This window comes from Nicotiana attenuata, chromosome 7 (genome assembly GCF_001879085.1).
Source record: "Nicotiana attenuata strain UT chromosome 7, NIATTr2, whole genome shotgun sequence".
In the NCBI taxonomy this organism is placed as follows: domain Eukaryota; kingdom Viridiplantae; phylum Streptophyta; class Magnoliopsida; order Solanales; family Solanaceae; genus Nicotiana; species Nicotiana attenuata.
In genome coordinates, this window is record NC_031995.1 from 17,021,605 (window position 1) to 17,044,538 (window position 22,934).

Consider the following 22,934-nt stretch of genomic DNA (forward strand, 5'->3'; position numbering starts at 1 on the left):
TCAGTGTATATTGAACGGACCAAGTAGAGAAAAGATGTTTTTGTACTGAATATATAAAATATTTTCTAATTCATTAAATGAGCTTATACTCCTAATCTTGATATAATTATTATGATCAATGTAATTTGTTTATTGTTTTGATTTATCAAAAGGTGTGACTCTATTTAGAGTTAGTGTATGCCTAATAGATTGAACAATAACGAATAACATTTGTGAATAATAATTAGTTGATAGAATCCATGACTCGGTTTTGGGTTTGATGATACCCCTTTATGTAAGCTTATAAGTTTTCATGTGAAAACCCGGCCGGTGGCTTTTGTATCCGTCACATGAAATAGTTTAAGCGGAATTATAAAGGATTTAATTAGTTAATTGAATTAAATTTTCAGTGAATTAATTTAATTAACTGGTATTTGAAATCTTAACATGGGGAGTTAAAATAAGTGTTAATGAATTTTCGAAATTCATATTGAGGAGTTCAATTGTAGTTTTTTAGTGGAATAAATTGTAATTAATTATAGTAAGAATTAATTCATGCTAATTTCGAATTAATACTATAATTAGTAGCCTCTTATTGTTTCTGTGGTCCCTCCTATACCTAGTAAAAACCTGGACAGACTTGGGTAAAAAGTAGCTTGGGAGAAAAGTTATCCTTTAAGTTAGAGTAGGATTTTACTTGCAAAATCTCACACGTTTTTGAGTCCTTATTGTGACTTAATTTCGGGTCTATTAAAGGAAGACTAGTTTCACCTAATAACTTACCTTTTAGTTGTATTGTTCTTGCCCACCCAAAAGCAAAATCGTCCAAGGTTTTACTAGGCAAATAGCATAAGACTACAGCCCTGGATTCTTGCTGTTTGGAGGATTTGTGCAACTACTTCAAGAGGTTAGTGCTTCTAATCTCGTTATTATTGCGTTGTCTAGTTTACATGTATTTAATGCCTGGATTGTATGCTTGCTTCCGCTGCGCATGTTCTAACAGCTAGAACTACTATTATTACATGCCCGTTCATTCTAATACCAACGACTACAAGGGTCAATCTTGCATTTAAGGTCATAGCTTTTACAGTTTTTCTAATTGAATTCGGTGCAATAACAGATTAGAAACCTACATCTAAACTGTGCATCAGATATCTGACTAAGGGGACAAAAAAGAAAGGAGAAACCAAACAAAATAGACCAATAAGTAGCTCATTCTTTAGTGGCATTTGTACTGCCACAATGACTTCTTACTATGTCAACTACATTCTAATAACTTTGCTAGCATCACTAATTGATTCTTCCTATGACTTTCTCACAGTTATCATCTAAAGGTGCAAAACATGAGGACATCGATTTTGAGCTTTATGAAACTAATCAGCAACCAACGGTAACAGGAATGTCAAAGGGTACAGGGAATAACAAGCCAGCCATGGTTTAATACAAGAAAAGGCTTCCCCGCTTAAGGATTTGCTCTTTACCACTACTAGATGTCATGCAGCAAATATAGAACAATTTGAAACCACTTCTCCAACTTTGAATAATCAAAAACGTACTCTGGCGCTGACTGTATATATTTCCTCCAAACTTGTAGCCTGAAAAGCTTTTATATAGCGATGTCCAGCTCATATGTCAAACATCCTTACGAACTCATAAACTTAAGATTAACTGCTCTTCACATAAAAAAGTTTAACAACAACAATAACTCAAATTTTGAAACAAATCCTAAAATCTTAATCAGAAAGTATACTATGCCACTCAAACAATAACTTTTCAGGATAACCATCAACCTTCACATATTTGCTGCCTTGCTTCATAGAGCATATATCTGTTTTAGAATCTGTATTTTAATAGTTGATGATGCTCTTCATTTTTTAGTCACATTTCTGGCATGAGATACCAATGCTAGAGTGAATTGAAGAGCAAAAACTACTCAGACAGACTATGCTTTGAGAATAACTGCCAACCATTTCTTCTACATGATACATATAGTCCCACCATAGTTTTCCACTTCTCCGCTCCAATTTACTATTTATGCTTTGGAAAGGATCTCTCAACCATCTCATTCTTATGAAATAAGTGTAGATAAAGTTAACTTTGTGAAGAATTTGGACAATTTCTTTTTGCGGAAAAGTAATCTTGGCTAGAATATTGAATTGTTTATGGAGTAAACTTCCTTTTTGGGAAGTGGGGAAGATTCTATCCACAATAGAAACAAGTTAAGTAAATTTGGAATATACAGAGTACTTCTTCTAGTCCAAAACATGACTGCAGTTTCGCCTCTTCTTTTGCCTCGTTAGTTCACTATTACTGTAATAATGTGGCCTTGTTTTGGCCTTGTTGTAAGAGACCTTGGCGGCCAATTTGAAACCATCAGAATTGAGATTTGCTGGCCAAGTTATAACCAAGCAAATCCAATTCCTTTGGTTATAAATTGAGCCGATTCTGGCTCATTTGAGGTACACCAACAAGATTTGAATTATTCATTTCTTGTTTCTTCTCCTCCTCCTTTAGTAATTAAGATTATTTTGTAAGAGCGTTGAGTGTCGGGAAACACTTGTGTGAACCCTTCTTTGGAGTGATCTTATGAGATTATTCTCTTGGGATATTTGGGATTAATTAGATTTTTTACTCTAATTTTGTACTCTTATTGTTATAGTGAAATTGCTCCTCTCCACTTGTGGACGTAGGTCACACTGACCGAACCACGTTAAATTGGTGTCTTCTTTATCTGCTTTAGTTACCATTATTATCAACTGCATTGTCTTTGTTATTGTCATTATAATATTGTTTGGCTAAATTCCGCACTACCCGAGTTCCCGATCCTAACAAATTGGTATCAGAGCCGGATCTAACCGGGTTAGTTACAATAGCCAAAAATATGACTCTAACAAAGACCTATGTTGAAAAATTTGACCGAAGTGCAAACTTCGGAATGTGGCAATTAAAGATGGAAGCTATCTTAACTGAGGATGGCTTAGATTTGGCACTGCAAGGAAAGGATAAGAAGCCGAAAAAAATGACGGACGAGGAGTTTGCCGTCGTAGACAAAAAGGCAAAAGTAGGTATTATTTTAAATCTCTCAAATGAAGTTTTGCGTGAAGTTGCAGCAGAAAGCTCAGCCAAAGGTATATGGGAAAAACTAAAAATGAAAAGGACAGTAAAAAACAGGCTTTACCTAAAGCAAAACTCTACACTTTTCGTATGGCTGAAGGTACCTCGATACTTACACATCTTGATACTTTTTCTCTTCTTATGGATTTAAGTAACATAGATGCTGAAATTAAAATGCGGATCAAGCCGTATTATTGCTTGTTTCCTTACCCCAGTCATTTAAGCATATAAGAGATACTATGCTTTATGGAAAGGATAATATCTCTTATAAAGATATCAAATCTATTTTGAAATCAAAAGAACAAATAGATAGAGATATTACTGGGAAAACTAGTGGGAACCAAGGGGAAGGCTTGTTTGTAAGAGGTAGATCCAATAAGAAAGATTCAAGTAGTGAAAGACAAAAATTAAGGTCAAAATCCAGATGCAAAAATGTCATGTGCAAATACTGCCATAAGAAAGGTCACATCATTTCTGAATGTTTTAAATTGAAAAACAAAGAAAAGCATACAGAAAAGAAAAATGAGCATAAGAGTACTGACACTGCCGAAGCAAATGTAGCTGCTGATGAGACTGAGGGAACTATTTTTTTAGCAACTAATAATAGTTTTAAATCTAACAATGAGTGGATTTTAAATTCGGGTTGTTCTTATCATATGTGTCCCAATAGGGATTTGTTTACCACATATGAATTTGTTGAAGGTGGAGTTTTCTTGATGCGCAACAATGCTGCCTGCAATGTTATTGGTAAAGGTACAGTCCGAATCAAAATGCACGATAGTGTGGTGAGAACTCTCACCGACGTTAGACATGTTCCTGACTTGAAGAAAAATCTCATCTCTTTAGGCACTCTAGAATCTCTTGGGTGCAAGTACACAGGTGAAGGTAGAGTTTTAAAAGTTTCTCATGGTGCTCTTGTGATCATGAAAGCACGCAGATCTGGTACGTTGTATACTCTATTGGGATCTACTGTTACAGGTGCTGCTGCAGTTTCAATATCAGATAAATCGAATTCTGACATCACCAAATTGTGGCATATGCGATTGGGGCATATGAGTGAAAAAGGTCTTTCCATCCTCAGCAAAAGAGGTCTCTTGTGTGGCCAAAATACCGGAAATCTGGAGCTTTGTGAACACTATGTGTTCGGGAAGCAGAAATGAGTCAGCTTCAAATCTCCAGCAATTATTAGAGCAAAAGGTACTTTGGATTACATCCATTCAGATCTTTGGGGCCCTTCATGTACCCCGTCAAAAGGTGGTGCCAGGTATATGTTAACTTTCATTGATGATTATTCAAGGAAAGTTTGGGTTTATTTCCTGAAAAATAAAAGTGATGTTTTCTTAACATTCAAACAATGGAAAGTTTTTATTGAGAAGCAAACAGGAAAATAGGTTAAGCGGCTTAGAACAGATAATGGCTTGGAATTTTGTAATGATGAATTCAATGAATTTTGCAAGAATGAAGGAATTGCTCGACATCGTACTGTGAGAATGACGCCTCAGCAAAATGGTGTGGCAGAAAGGATGAATAGAACTCTATTGGAAAGGGCTCGTTGCATGATTTCAAATGCTGGGTTGACAAACGCTTTTTGGGCAGAAGCTATCTCTACAGCTTGTTATATTGTCAACCATGCTCCTTCTGCACCCTTAAACTTAAAGACTCCAGAGGAAATGTGGTCAGATACTCCTGCAAATTATTTTGATTTAAAGATATTTGGTTGCCCTGCATACATGCATGTAAATGATGGAAAATTAGAGCCAAGGGCTAAAAAGTGCATTTTCCTCGGGTATGCATCTAGGGTGAAAGGATACCGACTATGGTATCCTGATCCCATGGCACCAAAATTCATAATTAGCAGAGATGTAACCTTTGATGAATCCTCTATGTTACATTCCAGAAAAGAGTCTTCTAGTTCTTGTAATACAGATAAAGGGAAGAGTACAGAGAAGCAGGTGGAGGTTGAGATTGGCAATCCTTCTGAGCCAAGTTCATCAACTTTGGACCAAAATACAGTTGAAACTCCTGAAGTTGAGGCAGAAGATGAAATTTCTGAAGTTGAGACTCCTGAAGTTGAACCGGAAGAAGAGGAGTATTCTATAGCCAAACATAGACCAAGAAGAGAAAGTAAACAACCACTAAGATTTGAAGATTATGTTGCATTTGCTTTTTCAGTTGCATAGGAAACTGAAGAAATTGGAGAACCATAAAAATATTCAGAAGCAGTTTCTGGTGCTGACTCAACCAAGTGGCTGATAGCAATGAATGAAGAAATTGAGTCTCTCCACAAGAATGGTACTTGGTCTTTTGTGAAGCCGCCATCAGGAAAAAGAATTGTTGGTTGCAAATGGGTCTTCAAGAAAAAGGATGGCATTCCAGGGGTTGAAGATGCGAGGTATAAGGCACGATTAGTTGCAAAGGGCTATAGTCAGGTACAAGGAGTTGATTTTAATGATATTTTCTCACCTGTTGTTAAACATATCTCTATTCGTATTTTGCTTGCCTTAGTTGCCATGTATGATTTGGAATTAGAACAGCTTGATGTTAAGACAGCTTTCTTACAAGGTGAACTTGAGGAACAAATATACATCATTAACCCGAAGGATATAAAACTAAAGGAAAAGAAGATCACGTTTGCTTGTTAAAGAAATCCTTGTACGGATTAAAGCAGTCTCCAAGACAATGGTATAAAAGGTTTGATTTCTTTATGTTGGTTCATGGTTATTCAAGGAGCATGTATGATAGTTGTGTTTACTTCCGAAAGTTAAATGATGGTTCATTTGTGTACCTATTATTATATGTTGATGACATGCTCATTGCTGCTAAGGATTTGACAGAAATTCACAATTTGAAAAGTCAATTGAAAAGTGAATTTGAGATGAAAGATTTGGGAGCAGCTAAGAAAATCCTTGGCATGGGGATCAAAAGAGATCGAAGAGCCAACAGGCTATCCCTGACCCAAAAGAAGTACTTGGAGAAAGTCTTGGATAGGTTTGGCATGAAAGATGCTAAACCAGTGGGTACCCCTCTTGCTGCTCATTTTAAGTTATCAGCTGCTCAATCCCTGCAGCCAGAGGAAGAAGAGAGGTATATGGCACAGGTACCTTATTCCAGTGCAGTCGGCAGTATTATGTATGCAATTGTTTGTACACGTCCAGACATTTCATAAGTAGTGAGCGTGGTAAGCCGATATATGGCTTGCCCTGGTAAAGCACATTGGCAGGCTGTGAAATGAATTCTCAGATACTTGCAAGGTACTTCAAACACATGTTTGGAGTTTGGAAGAAATACTAACACTTTGGTTGGTTTTGTAGACTCAGATTATGCAGGTGATCTTGACAAAAGAAGATCACTGACAGGCTATGTGTTTTGCATTGGTGGTTGCGCTATCAGTTGGAAAGCTACATTACAACATGTAGTAGCTTTATCTACTACCGAAGCAGAATATATGGCAGTGACCGAGGCGATCAATGAAGCCTTGTGGTTAAAGGGTCTATTTGCTTAACTCAGTTCACACCAAGGTGGTATTACCATTTTCTGTGATAGTCAAAGTGCCATTCACCTGACTAAAGATCAGATGTATCATGAGAGGACAAAGCACATTGATATCAAATATCATTTCATCGGAGAAACCATTGCTGAAGGAAAAGTCTCTGTTCAGAAAATCAACACTAGAGACAATCCTGCTGACATGTTTACGAAGCCTCTTCCAGTTGTCAAGTTCAACCTTTGCGTGAACTTGGTTGGCATTTATAAAGAATGATTTTGCCCACTTGGGCTTTTTGCGGAGAAGGTGGAGCAAATTTACTATATTAGCCAAAATTAGGCCAAGGTGGAGATTTGTAATAATGTGGCCTTGTTTTGGCCTGTTTTAAGAGGCCTTGGTGGCCAATTTGAAACCATCTGATTTGAGATTTGCTGGCCAAGTTATAACCAAGCAAATCCAATTCCTTTGGTTATAAATTGAGCCGATTCTGGCTCATTTGAGGTTCACCAACAAGATTTGAATTATTCATTTCTTGTTTCTTTTCCTCCTCCCTTAGTAATTAAAATTATTTTGTAAGAGAGTTGAGTGTCGGGAAATACTTGTGTGAACCCTTCTTTGGAGTGATCTTGTGAGATTATTCTCTTGGGATATTTGGGATTAATTAGAGTTTTTACTCTAATTTTGTACTCTCTTTTGTATACTTATTGTTATACTGAAATTGTTACTCTCCATTTGTGGACGTAGGTCACACTGACCGAACCACGTTAAATTGGTGTCTTCTTTATCTGCTTTAATTACCATTATTATCAATTGCATTGTCTTTATTATTATCATTATAATATTGTTTGGCTAAATTCTGTACTATCCGGGTTCCCGATCTTAACAATTACCTTGGCTTAACACCTATACTTGCACCGCATTTTAAATCAGGCCCCGCAACTCCCATTTTACAACTTCTGATTGGTCAAAATACACATAATAAGCAGCTCTACAGGATTGAGCTAAGTGCCTGAATCTCAGTTGCGCACGCGTGAATAACACATACAAATAACAAATCTTCTCTGCCTACATGCTAGTGGCTTCAAGTATACACAGTAGATAATTGGTTAAATAAGGAATTCTAATTGGAAAAGCGCACAGAATATGAGAAAATTCATGTTGAAACATGACAGAAGCTCATCAAATTTCCTTTCAGAAAAATAAACAACAATAACAAACCCATTGAGTTCCCGCAAGTGGGGTCTGGGAAGGGTAATGTGTACGCAAACCTTACCTTTACCCTCGGAGGGCAGAAAGGCGGTTTCCGATACTCCCTCGGCTAGAGAAAAATTTCCATTCAAATTTCCATTCAGAAAAATACATTCAAGAACCATGGGTGTGAAAGACAAAAGATCCAAATTCAATAGTGATATCTTCTTCTTGTTGGATTTGTTGTTGATTTCTGCTTCTATGGACGATAGGACAATTATTTCCAATTATAAGTATTTTGGCTGACTCCTCTGAGTGCTCAAACGAGCATATGAAATTAAGTTCAAAGAGGATAATTTTACTCCCATGAAATTGTGGAAGAGAATGCTTGTTGATTTCTCAATATGGTATGGTGAGAGGAGATAATTGGATATTAAAGAGAACAAGTGTGCTGTAATAATTACTACAGACATGTATATTCTGCAGTTCCAAAGCTCTTCTCCGCCAACGGACAAATAAGTGCTGGGTGTACTGCATATAACTCCTAGATCAGGATTCATGGCTTCTTTGCAAAATTTTCCACCACTCTGTTGCATTTTGTCGTTTATATTTATTGAAAGACTTAAGTTTTAAAAAGTGAACATCTCTATTTTGCCAATGGCTGTCATGTATCTATTGAAGAAATTAAAGAACTAGTGTTACTATGCAATCATTCTCTCGCCAAAAGTACACCTTTTCCATTATTGTTTCCTACATGTATCATATCTTAATTTTCAACTCAACCTTGTTTTTTTCCTACTACTATCCTGTATTAAATTGACAACTCATACTCGTGGGGCAACATATGCATGTGACAACTGAATCAACTTTTGAATTTTTTACCCCCATATTCTGTGGTGATCGAGCTTCAAGCAGATGAGAAAAAATTTAACTAGTACTATTACTTCTGTGAAGATTCGAAACTTCTTTGCCAAGCTTAATACTCCAACTATTCAACCCGAAATTCAATCTTCAATATGTAATTTTCTTATAGTAGTTGTAGTATTAAATAAGTTGTATTTTATGTAAATTCCTAAAAAGAAAAGTACTATGAAGTTTGGAGAAACTTGGCCAAACATGCTATAAGTTTGAAAGAACAAAAGCAGTATAATGTAGTTGAAATTTCTTGTGTTGGTCTATTATTGATTTCTTCTCAAATTGTACGTTCACGTTTTTATTTGGATCATCCTACAAAAAAAGCTTATTATTCCAAGTTAAAGGAAGTTGAGATGGTAAGTTGAAAAAACCTATGCGATTTTATTTATTTTTTGCTTTAATATGTGATGAAGTTGCGACATGTTGCAGTTAATTTGGAGTAGAAATAGTAAAATGACTATAACCTGTAAAATAATTAAAACGGAGTATAAAACTAGAAGAGAAGGTTTTGGCAAGAGTACAATCCTACAATGATTCGAGATCCTCTAGCACTGAATTACGGTAAATATTTGAAAGACCCCTTCTTTTTTGTTGTAGAGATTGGTGATTGTTCTTTTTCTGAGTAGCTTGGCTTTTAATGAATAACGTTTGTTTAGTTATTTGATAATATATTTTCGGCCATTACAATATGTCAGTGTAATATATAACTATGACAGAATTGTTTGCTAAAATATTTCAAGCTACGAGAAAACCTGTTGAACGGTTTAAGATTCAAGCATCTCATTTCTGGAATTTGGACCAACACAAGCGCTATAAGTCTTGACCAATCAAATGTATGTCGTTTTTACTTTATGGATAATAGAATTTCGAAGTTTAACAATGTACTTCTACTTTCTTTTTGTTACTGTAAAAATTAGTTGCATAACTATTTTTCTTTATGTTACTGCATGTAATCTTTAGCAATCTGATGCTCTATTTCTTGGGAGTCGAAACTACTATTGCCTGGGCCGGGATTTGCAGTTCTAGATTCCTAAAGTTTACCTACATACTGACAAATAAAAACGAATCTAGTCTTGTATATTCATCTTAGCAGAGCACGTTACCCCTGAAATACTAGTTTGAAATCTGGTATTCTATTCGACACTAGACCAACTAGGAGGATCTATAAGAGCCAATTTCAACATCCTGAGTATAGAATTCACCATTTTTCAAAACTGCAATCAGACCCTGATTCATCACAGTGTTTTAGTCAACACATATAAGAAACAATATCGTAACCTGATGCTCAGGATATAAGAGGGTAAAGAGACCGGTTTTTATTATCACACTTCAGCTAGCAGTCACTTTTCTAGCACGATTTCAAGTAACGTCTTTCAAACCACAAGAGCGGAATAAGTTAACTTTCCAACAGACACACACGAGTAGCTACCCTGCATTTCAAAGGCAGCAGGCCAACAACTAACAGGTCATCTTTTTCTTTTTTTAATGACCGAGAAATCCGTCTTGGGTCAACACTTAGGACTAACCACAGTGTTCGAAACTCAGGAATGATGGTGCCCCTCCTTCTACCGTTTGCCACCAAAATACTAGGCTTAATTTGCATAGTACAGGGCTCGAACCTGAGTCTGTGAACCTTTGCCACTTGAGCTAAGCCCTAGGGGCTACTAACTGGTCATCTTAAGAACGTGAAACCACCTATCCAAATTCAAGAACTGACACACAGCTGAAAGACAAATGCGGAAAATGGCCAATGTTAAAGAAATAACAAGAAATATCAGATACATCTGAAGAATTATAAATTTGAACATATCCAGATCTGCATAACTAGCTACTCAGGCGTGAATTTTCAGGCTACATACAAAACAGAAACATACATACAAAGCCATGTTTAGCACTTCCCGGACTAATATGCAGCTTGATACTGAGGGATGAATCAATGAAAATAGCCACCTATTCGGTCATCCAGACCTGCTTCCTTAGTGCAGTTATTTTTTACAGAAGCACAAATAGCTCTAAATTTAGGCAATTGTGATGTCAGGGAACACTCTACTCCATATGATGGATAAAGCTTGAAGTCAACTTATTTTCCTAAGGCTGGAAAGAGTCACTCCCTATTCACATAAAAACAATGGGGAAAAAAAAAAGGACCCACGCAGGAGATTGGAGGTGCTAATATTCACAGGCTGATGGTAATAATCAATTAAACAAACTAGAGCCCAGCAAGTTCATGGCAAAGCAGAATATACTTTTCAAAGAAGGAAGCATTACTGCAACATAAGACATGTACAGAATATGGATCATTGACTTGTTTTCTCCACATTGAAGCACAATTGTGGAAGGATTGAAACCACGAAAAGGTTGGCATGTGATTGCACAGAAACAACTCACATCACAGAGATATAGCAACAACAATATAGGAAGCCGAGACAATAAATTGAAGTCATTCAACACAAACACATTACTACATATAGATTCAGCAACTCTTTGAGCAATTACACCAGATCGCAAAAACAACAAAACCATTGTATTCAAACTCCTGGAAATGAGTAAAGAAGCACCAATAAAAATATGTCAATCAACTCCAGCTTAGCGAATAAACATACTTCAACAACACTAGCTAATAACCATAATACCTTAAATCTGTTATCGAGTAAGATCAAAAAGTTAACTAACAGCCCAAGATATAAAAGCGCTATCAAAATTGTAAACTTATTTAAGACCAAGCTAAGGGTTTACGCTTTTCGTCCGTATTTAAGATAGCAAACAACTCCAATCACAGCAACTGCAACAACTGATGAAGCAGCCACCACCGGCAAATTCACTTCACCAAAATAACAAACCTTATCATCATCGCCAACAGGAATTCCATTAATCTTACTAGCCACAAGCCTTTCAGTAATAGCCTTTTCTTTTTCCTCCAATTTCTTCTCCAGCTCAGCTGCTCTCGCAATCATTTCCTTAACCCTCTTCTCCAGTTCCTCCTTCACCATATGAAGCTCTTTCTTCTCCTTTTCCCATTCCTCATTATTCACAACAGTACCCTCAAGTTCCTCAATATGCTTCTTTAATCCCCTAATTTCTTCTTCTTTCACTTCTACTTCTCCTCTCTGATTATTTCCACTTGCTTCTAGTTTTTCCAACTTCGATAATAACAGATTCCTTTCGCTCTCAATAGCGTCCAGTTTCACGCTCTTCTCATTTTCGCTGCTCTTTAAACCCTCTAATGTCGATTTTACCCCTGAGAGCTCGGAATTGGAACCTTCTAGATCATTCATAGTCGTGATGAGATCGTGTTGAAGGCGAGAGACTTCAGTTTCGAGCTCGGCGGCTCTGGCGGCTACTGATCCTAAAACCTTGTTCTCTGACTCGAAGTTTTCCACCTTCTTCAGCAATTCGGATTTTTCGTTCTGAGATTCCTCGATTGAGCTCTTCAGTTTCTCGATTCTCTGTTTGATCACATCGTTCTCGTGAAGAAGCTGGGATTTCTCTTGCTCCAGTGCCGCTATCTTCTGTTTCAGTGCAGAGGTTTTCGACGCAGCATCAGATGTTTCGTCGACGGCGATCTCCACCGGCGCATCGTCATAAACTTCGCCGTTGGTAATGTTTTCATCCGCCATAGTCAAACCTGAAAATAATTAGCAAAAATGTTGAAAATTGAGAATAAATAGAATTGCAATTTACTCAGCAGCCAAAAACAGCGTGAAAAATCAAACAGCGAAGAAGATGAACCTTTGTAATATGGATTAGGGTTTTTGGGTGTAGAAAGAGAATAATCAGAAAAGATATCTTTTTAGAATAACAGATTTTTTTAGGAAAGAATGAAATGAAATCTCACTTTTTGGCGCCGATGGAGGACACGTGTTACTGTTGTAGAATGGACGGTGTATTATGACTTTTTTTGTGCTGTACTTGTGCAGAAAGCTATTGAGACCAAACCTTGGGCCAGGTAATTGTGAGGTTAATTTGGCAGCCCAACAAGTCCAAGCGCTGATGAGGCAATTGACATAAGGTGATAACCGTCAGATTTCTCCGTAACAATATTCTTATACACTAATAGTTTCTTCTTTCGGTCCATAATAAGTGATCAATTTATTTTTTTATTTAAGATTTTGACACAGTTACCCACAAAAACAAAACTATTTACCCTTGTCTACCCATTGTTTTCTTATCCACTAAACTAATTACATTTCCTACCCTANTTGTTTTTCTATCCATAAACTAATTACATTTCCTACCCATAGTAGATTTTGTGAGGAAATTTCTCTTTATTCTCCAATTCTTTTTTATTTTTATGCATCTTTTCTTTTCTTTTTTATTTTTTTTTTCTTTTTTCTCGTTTTCTTCTTATTTTTTTCTTTTTTCTATTCTAATTTCATTTAACTTCTTTTTCTCTTCATAATCTAATTTTATTTACTATTTTTACTATTTTTTATTATTCTTTTTTTATATTATTACTAAAGAAAAATTAAATTGTGTACTGAGTAAATGTAGCTAATGCAACCAAAAAAATATTAACTAACATTTAATACCAGTATAGTATATAGTTATACCAACACGGTATATAATTGTACGCAAAGAGTTAAAAAAAGATTAATTCAATTATTAAACTGAAATAATATTAGTTGTCAATAAAAATTTCAAAAAATTCTAAAAGGATCTAATTGTAAGAGTATACCGTTACATTATATAACATACTATAATATTTTTTTTATTTTTATTTTGCATTTTCAATTTGCCTCTCACGCTAGGTAAAAGCTTAAAGCAAATTAAAAGGGAAAGGCAAGTGAATTTATGGGTAATAAGTATACTATTATAGTATATTGTATACTATTATAACATATGTTACAGTATATTGCATATTATTACAGTATACTATAACAGTATATTGTATACTATAATAGTATACTGTTGTAGTATAGCTATATACTCCTACAACATATTGTATACCGTAGTGGTATATTGTAGCTGTGTTCTTCTTCAATTTTCAACTGAAAATTTCAATCTCAATCACCTCAAATCAGCTCCAAATGCTATCAAATTTCAGTATGAACTTCCAGAAGGTACTATAAGCAATATTTAACAGCATCCACTTTGAATCAAACAAGAAATCTTCAAAAATAAAATTGAGCTTCAAGCCCAACAATGGTGGATATTAAAATACACATAAGAATTTAGATATGGGAAGCTTACTCGAAGATACTATAAGCAATATCTTATTACACCATATCTAATCAAACAATAAATCTTCAAAATAATAGCACCACTTCAACAAAGCAATCATGAAAGAAGAGGCGAATGGTGGCAGGGCCAGAGGCAGGGGCATCTTTGAATATCTGGGAGGTTACTGAGCCAACGAGAATTTCAACTTTAGGACAAGTCTTGGCATAGTAGTTATGTAAATGTGTGGGTAAACAAGGATGAACTTGTTGGGACTAACCATGTGAATATTAATTAGATCTCATTGCTGAATATGGACAAGGATTTCTCATCATCTTCCTTAATAGAATTGATGATCAAAGCAACTTCCTTCGTGTTTGGCCTTGCATCTGGTGATGGCCTTACAAGGATTATTTTTATATATGAAAAAATACGATGGGTATAAAGTGAGGAAGGTAAAATGAGGAGGAAAAAGAAGAAAGGCGGGTAAATAGTTTGGGAAGCATGGGTAGGAGTAGTAAATAGTTTGGGTCTGGGCATTAAAGGGTAAATAGTTTGGAATTAATGGGCATAAAGTAAGATTTTCTCTTTTTAATTTTTTGGTCCAAAATAAGTGTTCATTTATATAATCAAGAAAAAAATTTAATTTATTTTTCCAAAATTACCCTTATGTACGTATCCCTTAAAAGTCATTTACTCCTCACATTTAAAAAGAGAAGTAAGTGCCACTATAACTATGCTGCAACTTTTAATTAATGGTAATTTAGTCACACTAATTATTTTTATCTAGAATTTAGTATTTTCTTAATGGGTGTGCCCAAAGCAAATTGGTCACTTATTGTGGACCGGAGTAAGTATTTATTATCAAGTCAAGTTTTTCTCGAATTAAATTTTTATGTTATACTTTATCCTTCTATAATAATTTTTACCTAATAAAAGCAACATCATCTTTATAGCAGCACACTCTTTAGAAAATTACTCCTCTATAACAATCATGTAAAATTTCTAAGATCACCAATAACAAGTTTAAAGATTTTGAGCTCAAACTACTGCTACTTAGATTGAGATAGAAGATACAACTGTTAAGCTCTTAGATTGCCTTCAAGGGAAAGGTTAGATTGAGATAGAAGATACAACTGTTAAGCTCTTAGATTGCCTTCAAGGGAAAGATATCAGATACTTTTTTGCTAAAAGTTTGGACACAAATCTTCGTCAATTCAAGTATTATTTCACTAGTAGAGATTGGAATCTACAAAACAAGCCGCAATTATAGAGTTCTCCTTCAATATTGAATAAATTTAACCTTCTAGTAGTTTTAAAATGTGTTCCTTTTTTTTTGAAGTTAAAGAACTTTATTAAAAATTCTTAATTACTGTATTTAGTTATGAATTTATTAATACTATATTAGCTTTTTTAATATTTAGTTAGTAAAATATGCATATCTTTGAGTATTTAATTAAATAATATTTTTATTTTTTATATGTAACATTAAAGAAATTATTTTTTGGACAATTTTTGTTTATAACATTCAAAAAATATTTAAACGCAAATGTCGTTATAGGTGTATAACAGCCATTCACTATTAAAGCCAAAACATGTCGAAACAAACGATAATGTTATAGAAAGGTTTGATTGTAATAGGAATTGGCAATTTTTCGGGCTTAGATTATGTTTGGTAAAGGCGGTCTAAAAAGTTAGCATTATATAGTCAAATCCCTAAAAAAATTACTTTTCTATTTATTCTCTCTCCCCTAACCCCCTCTGGATGTCTCTTTGTCGTCTCCTTGTCCCTCTCTCTCCCTATATATTTCTTCACATAGATAAATACACATTCATTCACATATACAAACAGAGAGATACAATAATATATACATTATTATTTGTGATATAAATTTATTGGCTATCTGTTAGTCAAAAAAGAGTTAACTAATTCTGGCCAATTAGTAGACTAAGTTGATAGGCGGCGCCAAATTCACAATGAAAAGCGTCACAAGAAATGTCATAACCTCATCATTATGTCGAAATGGACTAGAGTTCGGTTTTAGGTCTGTGATCAAAATTTGAGCCCATGACAATTTGAAATGCCACATTCCTTTTGGAAACGGCGATTTGCAGTCATACCCTATGTTTATGCCACCTTTTAACCTGTACCCTATTTTTAAAAACTATTGATTTGGTAGCCAGCTAACAAAAAATCCGTAATAATATGACCATTATACCCCTGACAAAACATATAAAAGATGCATCACGCATAAATCAATTTACGGTTCTCCTCGATCACTCTGTCTCTCCCCAGATCGCCTCTCTCAAACCAGAAATTTGAACCAGATTCAAATTCCAAATTCAAAATTACAAATACATTGTAAGTATTCCAATTCATCTTAAGAATTCAAAATAGTATTTGAAACTGATTGACTTCATGATATATTTTTCTATAATTATTTGTATGAAGTTGTTTGACGGATGAATTTGCATGAACTTTTCACTAATAGATTTTACTGGCGAATGAATTTGCATTCTAAATCTGTTTCACGTTGAATTCTATAGTGAAGCAAAAGATTCTTCACTTTAAAGCTAATTTAACGTCAAAGATAAAAATCAAATATGCTGAAGTTTTTCACTGCATAATATGCTGATGTTTTTGGTTTATTTGCTAAACAAGCTGAGTTTTTACATAATTTGGTAAAACTTGACACCAAAAATGCTGAAGTATTTGTGTTGTATTGTAGTCAAGCTGAAGTTATTTAGTTCATATATAAAAACTGCAGGACTAAATAAGCTGAAGTTTTTGTCCTGGATTCAATAGTTTTGTCGTAAAACTTTTCCAAAAACTTCAGCAGAAGGTAATGAAGTTAGTTAGTTCATTTTCAAAAACTTCAGCGCTAAATAAGCTGAAGTTTTTGTCCTGGATTCAATAGTTTTGTCGTAAAGCTTTTTCAAAAACTTCAGCAAGAGGTGCTGAAGTTATTTAGTTCATATGTAAAAACTTCAGCACTAAATAAGCTGAAGTTTTTGTCCTGGATTCAATAGTTATGTCGTAAAGCTTTTTCAAAAACTTCAGCATAAGATGCTGAAGTTGTTTAGTTCATCTTTAAAAACTTCAGCAAAACGAGCTGAAGTTTTTCTCCTGCACTGGGTAAAAATAAAACATAAATAAAAATTACATATTGCACAAAAACATCAGCATAACGAGCTGAAGTTTTCCTTCTGCGGCTACATGACCGCATCTGCGGTCTCTTCACTTCTGGCCCAGCACCGCATCTGCGTCCCTCTTAGCCGCTTCTGCTGCCAAAACCTCGCAGGTGCGGTTACACCAGATACCAGCTGCTTCAGAATTCTCCAAACTCCATTTTTGATCCGTTAACTATCCGGAACCCACCCGAGGCTCCCGAGACCCCGTCCAATCATATCAACCAGTCCCAAAACACATTACGGACTTGCTCGAGGCCTCAAATCATAACAAACAATGCTAAAATCATGAATCGACCTCCAATCCAAGCTTTCCGAACCCGATCCAACCAACCCGATCACCTATAGAACCGATAAACAAAGCAAGTAGAAGCAGAAATGGGAAAAACGGAGCGGTAACTCATAAAACGACTGGCCGGGTCGTTACATCCTCCCCCTCTTAAACAAATGTTCGTCCTTGAACGAGTAAAGAAACATACTTGAAGCCTCAAATAGATGAGGATATCTGCTCCGCATCTCCAGCTCGGTCTCCCAGGTAGCCTCCTCCACGGGCCAACCTCTCCACTGCACTTTCACTGAAGCTATATCTTTTGATCTCAACTTTCGAACCTGACGCTCCAAAATAGCTGCTGGCTCCACATCATAAGTCAGATCACCCTCTAACTGAACCGTGCTGAAATCCAGAACATAATATAGATCCCCAACATACTTCCGGAGCATAGAAACATGAAATTCCGGGTGCACACTCGACAAGCTGGGTAGCAAAGCAAGCTCATAAGCCACCTGCCCAATCCTCCGAAGTACCTCAAAATGCCCAATGAACCGTGGACTCAATTTACCCTTCTTTCTAAATCTCATAACACCCTTCATGGGTGAAACCTTCAACAGAACCTTCTAACCAACCATGTAGGACACATCCCGAACCTTCCGGTCCGCACAGCTCTTCTGTCACGACTGTGCTGTACGAAGGCTCTCCTGAATCACCTTCACCTTGTCTAAAGCATCCTGTACCAAATCTGTACCCAATAGCCTGGCCTCGCCCGGCTCAAGCCAGCCAACTGGAGATCTACACCGCCTCCCATACAAAGCCTCATATGGAGCCATCTGAATACTCGACTGGTAACTATTGTTATAAGCAAACTCTGCGAGCAGTAGAAACTGATCCCATGACCCTTCAAAATCAATGACACAAGAGCGTAGCATGTCCTCCAATATCTGAATAGTGCGCTCGGACTGCCTGTCCGTCTGAGGGTGAAAGGCTGTGCTCAACTCAACCTGAGTACCCAACTCTCGCTGTACAGACCTCCAAAACTGTGAAGTAAACTGAGTGCCCCGATCTGAAATGATGGAAACTGGGACACCATGCAAAAGAACAATCTCCCGGATATATATCTCTGCCAACCGCTCTGAAGAGTAAGTAGTACAGATAGGAATGAAGTGCGCGAACTTGGTCAGCCAATCCACAATCACCCAAATAGCATCAAACTTCTTCAAAGTCCGTGGGAGACCAACTACAAAGTCCATGGTGATCCTCTCCCACTTCCACTCTGGATATCCATCCGCTGAAGCAAGCACCCGGTCTCTAATGTTCATATTTCACCTGCTGACAATTGAGACACCGAGCTACAAACCCCACAATGTCTTTCTTCATTCTCCTCCACCAATAATGTTGTCTCAGATCCTGATACATCTCGCGGCACCCGGATGAATGGAATACCGCGAGCTATGGGCCTCTTCCAGAATCAACTCCCGAAGCCCATCCACATTAAGCACACATATCCGGCCCTACATCCTCAACACCCCATCATCACCGATAGTCACATCCCTGTCATCATCATGCTGAACTCTGTCCTTAAGGACAAGAAAATGAGGATCATCATACTGGCGCTCTCTGATGCGCTCATATAAGGAAGACCGAGAAATCACACAAGCCAATACCCTACTGGGCTCTGAAATATCCAACCTCACGAACCGATTGGCCAAAGCCTGAACATCAACTGCAAGAGGTCTCTCCTCAACCGGAATATACGCCAAACTCCCCATACTCACCGTCTTTCGGCTCAAAGCATCGGCCACCACATTGGCCTTCACCGAGTGATACAAGATAGTAATGTCATAATCCTTAAGCAACTCCAACCACCTCCGCTGCCTCAGATTGAGATCCTTCTACTTCAACAAGTGTTGGAGGCTACGATGATCAGTATACACCTCACAAGACACACCATTCAAATAGTGCCTCCAAATCTTCAACGCGTGAACAATGGCAGCCAACTCCAAATCGTGAACAGGGTAGTTCTTCTCATGGGGCTTCAACTGACGAGAAGCATAAGCAATAACTCTACCCTTCTGCATCAGAACACACCTAATACCAACTCTCGGAGCATCATAATACACGGTATAAGAACCTGAAGCTGATGGCAATACTAACATTGGAGCTGTGGTCAAGGCAGTCTTGAGCTTCTGGAAGCTCTCCTCACGCTCGTCAGACCACTGAAATGAAACTCCCTTCTGAGTCAACTTGGTCAAGGGCGATGCAATAGATGAAAATCCCTGAACAAACCGGCGATAATAACCCGCCAAACCAAGAAAACTTTGAATCTCTGTGGCTGAGGACGGTCTGGGCCAACTCTGAACCGCCTCTATTTTCTTTGGGTCAACCTGAATACCATCACTGGACACCACGTGCCCCAAGAAAGCCACTGAACTGAGCCAAAACTCACATTTGGAGAACTTTGCATAAAGCTTCTCCTCCCTCAATCTCTGCAACACCACTCTCAAATGCTCCGCGTGCTCCTCCTGAGTACGCGAGTATACCAGAATATCATCAATGAAGACTATGACAAATGAGTCGAGATACGACCTGAACACGCTGTTCATCAAATGCATGAACGTTGCTGGGGCATTGGTCAGCCCGAAAGACATCACCAAGAACTCATAATGACCATATCGGGTCCTAAAAGTTGTCTTAAGAATATCTGAGTCCCTGATCTTCAACTGGTGATAACCTGAACGGAGATCAATCTTGGAGAACACTCTCGCTCCCTGAAGCTGGTCGAACAAATCATCGATACGAGGCAAAGGATACTTGTTCTTAATTGTTACCTTATTCAACTGCCTGTAATTAATGCACATTCTCATCGTGTCATCCTTCTTCTTCACAAAAAGGACCGGCGCACCCCAAGGTGACACACTAGGACGAATGAACCCCTTGTCAAGGAGTTCCTGAAGCTGCTCCTTCAACTCCGCTGGTGCCATACGATACGGCGGAATAGAAATGGGCTGAGTGCCTGGTACCAAATCAATACCAAAATCAATATCCCTGTCCGGTGGCATGCCCGGCAGGTCTGCAGGAATTACATCGGGGAAATCCCTCACAACTGGAACAGAATCAATACTGGGAGTCTCTGCACTGACATCCCTCACAAATGTTAGATATGAAAGACAACCTTTCCCAACCATACGCTTGGCCTTCAAGAAAGAAATCACCCTACTGGGAACATAATCGGTCGAACCTTGCCACTCAATCCGTGGCACACCAAGCATAGCTAACGTCACTATCTTGGCATGACAGTCCAGAATAGCCCGCCACAGAGATAACCAATCCATGCCCAAAATAAAATCGAAGTCCACCATACATAACTACAATAGATCCACTCGGGTCTCCAGACCCCCAATAGACACAACGCACGACCGGTACACACAGTCTACCATAATTGTATCGCCCACCAGCGTAGAGACATGAATAGAAGAAACGAGGGACTCGCAGGGCATACCAAACAATGGGCAAAATAAGACGACACATAAGAGAAAGTAGAACCAGGGTAAAATAACAAAGAAGCATCCCTGCGGCAGACTGAGATAATACCTGTAATCACTGCATCTGAAGAAATCACATCAGGCCTAGCTGGAAGTGCATAGAAGCGGGACTAACCACCACCAGATCGAGCTCCCCCTCTAGGGCGACCCCTAGATGACTGTCCATCACCCCTAGCTGGCTGGGTAGGTGGTGAGTGGCTGGGGCTGAGGCTGATGGCTGATGGCTGACCCCTCTGCTGAGATGAACCCCCAAGACGACGAGGACACTGCCTCCACATATGACCCATCTCTCCACACTCATAGGAACTCCCGCGTGCTGGAGACGAGGACTGAAGGGAACCCCTAGCACCAGAATGACTAGCAGACGCACCTGGCGCAGCGGAATCCTGAACTGATGGAGCACGCGACGAACCCTGGGCTGGAAGTGCACTGAGTGAGGAATGACCCTGATGAGAACCGTGAGAACCATGGCCTGATGATGCCCCACGATAACCTGGGTGAGCTGACTAAGCATGCCTGAAGTGACAGCCTCTGTCGTACTGATATTGGCCCCTCGAAAGAGCGCCCCCAAAACTACCATGACCTCGAAGCCTCTTGGCCTCCCTCTCCTTGCGCTCCTGGCGACGAACTAACTCAATCTGACGAGCAAATCCACAACCTCCTCAAACGTAGCACCTGACACTCTCTCCCTAGTCGTGAGAACCCGAAGCTGGTAGGTGAGGCCATCAACAAACCTCCTGATCCTCTCTCTCTCCGTAGCAACCAGCCGAATAGCATGTCGAGCTAACTCTGAGAACTTCATCTCGTACTGAGTAACAGTCATCTCCCCCTATCGTAACTGCTCGAACTGTCTACGCAGCTCCTCCCTGCGGGACTGTGGGACATACTTCTCCAAAAATAGAGCGGAGAACTGCTGCCAAGTAAGAGGTGCCGAACCAACAGGCCTATGCCTCCCACCAAGTGAAGGCAGCCCCGGTAAACTGAAAGGTCGTGAATGCAAACCCCGCTGGTCTCCAGAATACCCGCGGTGCGAAGAATCCTCTGACATTTGTCTAAGAAACCCTGGGCATCCTCGCCCTCTGCACCACTGAAAGTAGGAGGCTGGAGTCTGCCAAACCTCTCCAATCTACACTGCTCATCCTCTGGCATAACTGGAGCTAAGTAACCCTGAGCAGCTGCCACCGGCTGGGCTAGTGGTGCCTCCGGTATCTGCAATCCCTAAACCACTTGATCGGGTGTGCGGTCGGAGGGAGTCTGAGAGCCTCCCCCAACCTAAGAAGTGGTTGCGGCAGTAGAGACCGCGATCGCCTGAGCAAGACTCGTACATACTGTCAAAATCTGGGCCAAAGTCTCCTGAAGACCCGGAATCACAGTGGGCACAGCTGGTGCCTGAGCTGGTGCTGCTGGAGCGTCCACAACTAGGACCTGATCCTGAACTGGTGCGGCTGGTGGATCTGCAGGTGCTGCCCCAGCTGCTGTGTGGACTGCACCTCTACCCCTACCACGGCCTCAACCGCGTCCTCGGCCTCTAGTGGCTCCAGCTGGTGGTATTGGTGGTCGTCCATCCTGACCGGTCGCTCGTGTCCTCACCATCTGTGAGAGAATAGAATAACAGAAGTTTAGTACTCGGATCAACAGATTCGCACGACAAGAATTTCAAGAATATGGAATTTTCCTAAAGGTTCATGCAGCCTCTCGAGGATAAATACAGACGTCTCCGTACCGATCCGCAAGATTCTACTAAACCTGCTCATGACCCGTGAGACCTATGTAACCTAGGCTCTGATACCAACTTGTCACGATCCTAAACCCGGACCCGGTCTTGATGGCACCTCTCGTGAAGACAAGGCCAGCCGACACACTCCCAATTCATCTCAAAGCAATTAAAATAACAAATACTAAGTCATTAACAGATAAAATCCCAAAATAAGGTAACAAAACAGTTTGCGGAATAAAACACAGCCCAACATCGGGGTGTCACCAGTCATGAGCATCTAAAATAATACAAGTCTGAAAGTCTACTCCACTACTACATAACTGAAACAGAAGGAAATAAGATAGAGGGAGAATGCACTGGGCTGCGAATCGCCGG

The 22,934-nt window shown here is 38.7% G+C and overlaps 1 protein-coding gene across 1 annotated transcript; it reads right to left on the minus strand.

The window, feature by feature from the left end:
• On the minus strand, window positions 11,115–12,515 carry LOC109228769 (peroxisomal and mitochondrial division factor 2-like). Its single transcript, XM_019393971.1, has 2 exons — window positions 12,410–12,515; window positions 11,115–12,305 (listed from the first exon to the last, which is right to left on the minus strand). The coding sequence occupies exon 2, from the start codon at window positions 12,295–12,297 to the stop codon at window positions 11,413–11,415; it is 885 nt and encodes a 294-aa protein (XP_019249516.1). The 5' UTR covers window positions 12,298–12,305; window positions 12,410–12,515; the 3' UTR covers window positions 11,115–11,412.

Bases quoted from the DNA above. Each gene is read 5' to 3' on its own strand.
- LOC109228769 (XM_019393971.1), bottom strand. From the start codon at position 12,297: ATGGCGGATGAAAACATTACCAACGGCGAAGTTTATGACGATGCGCCG.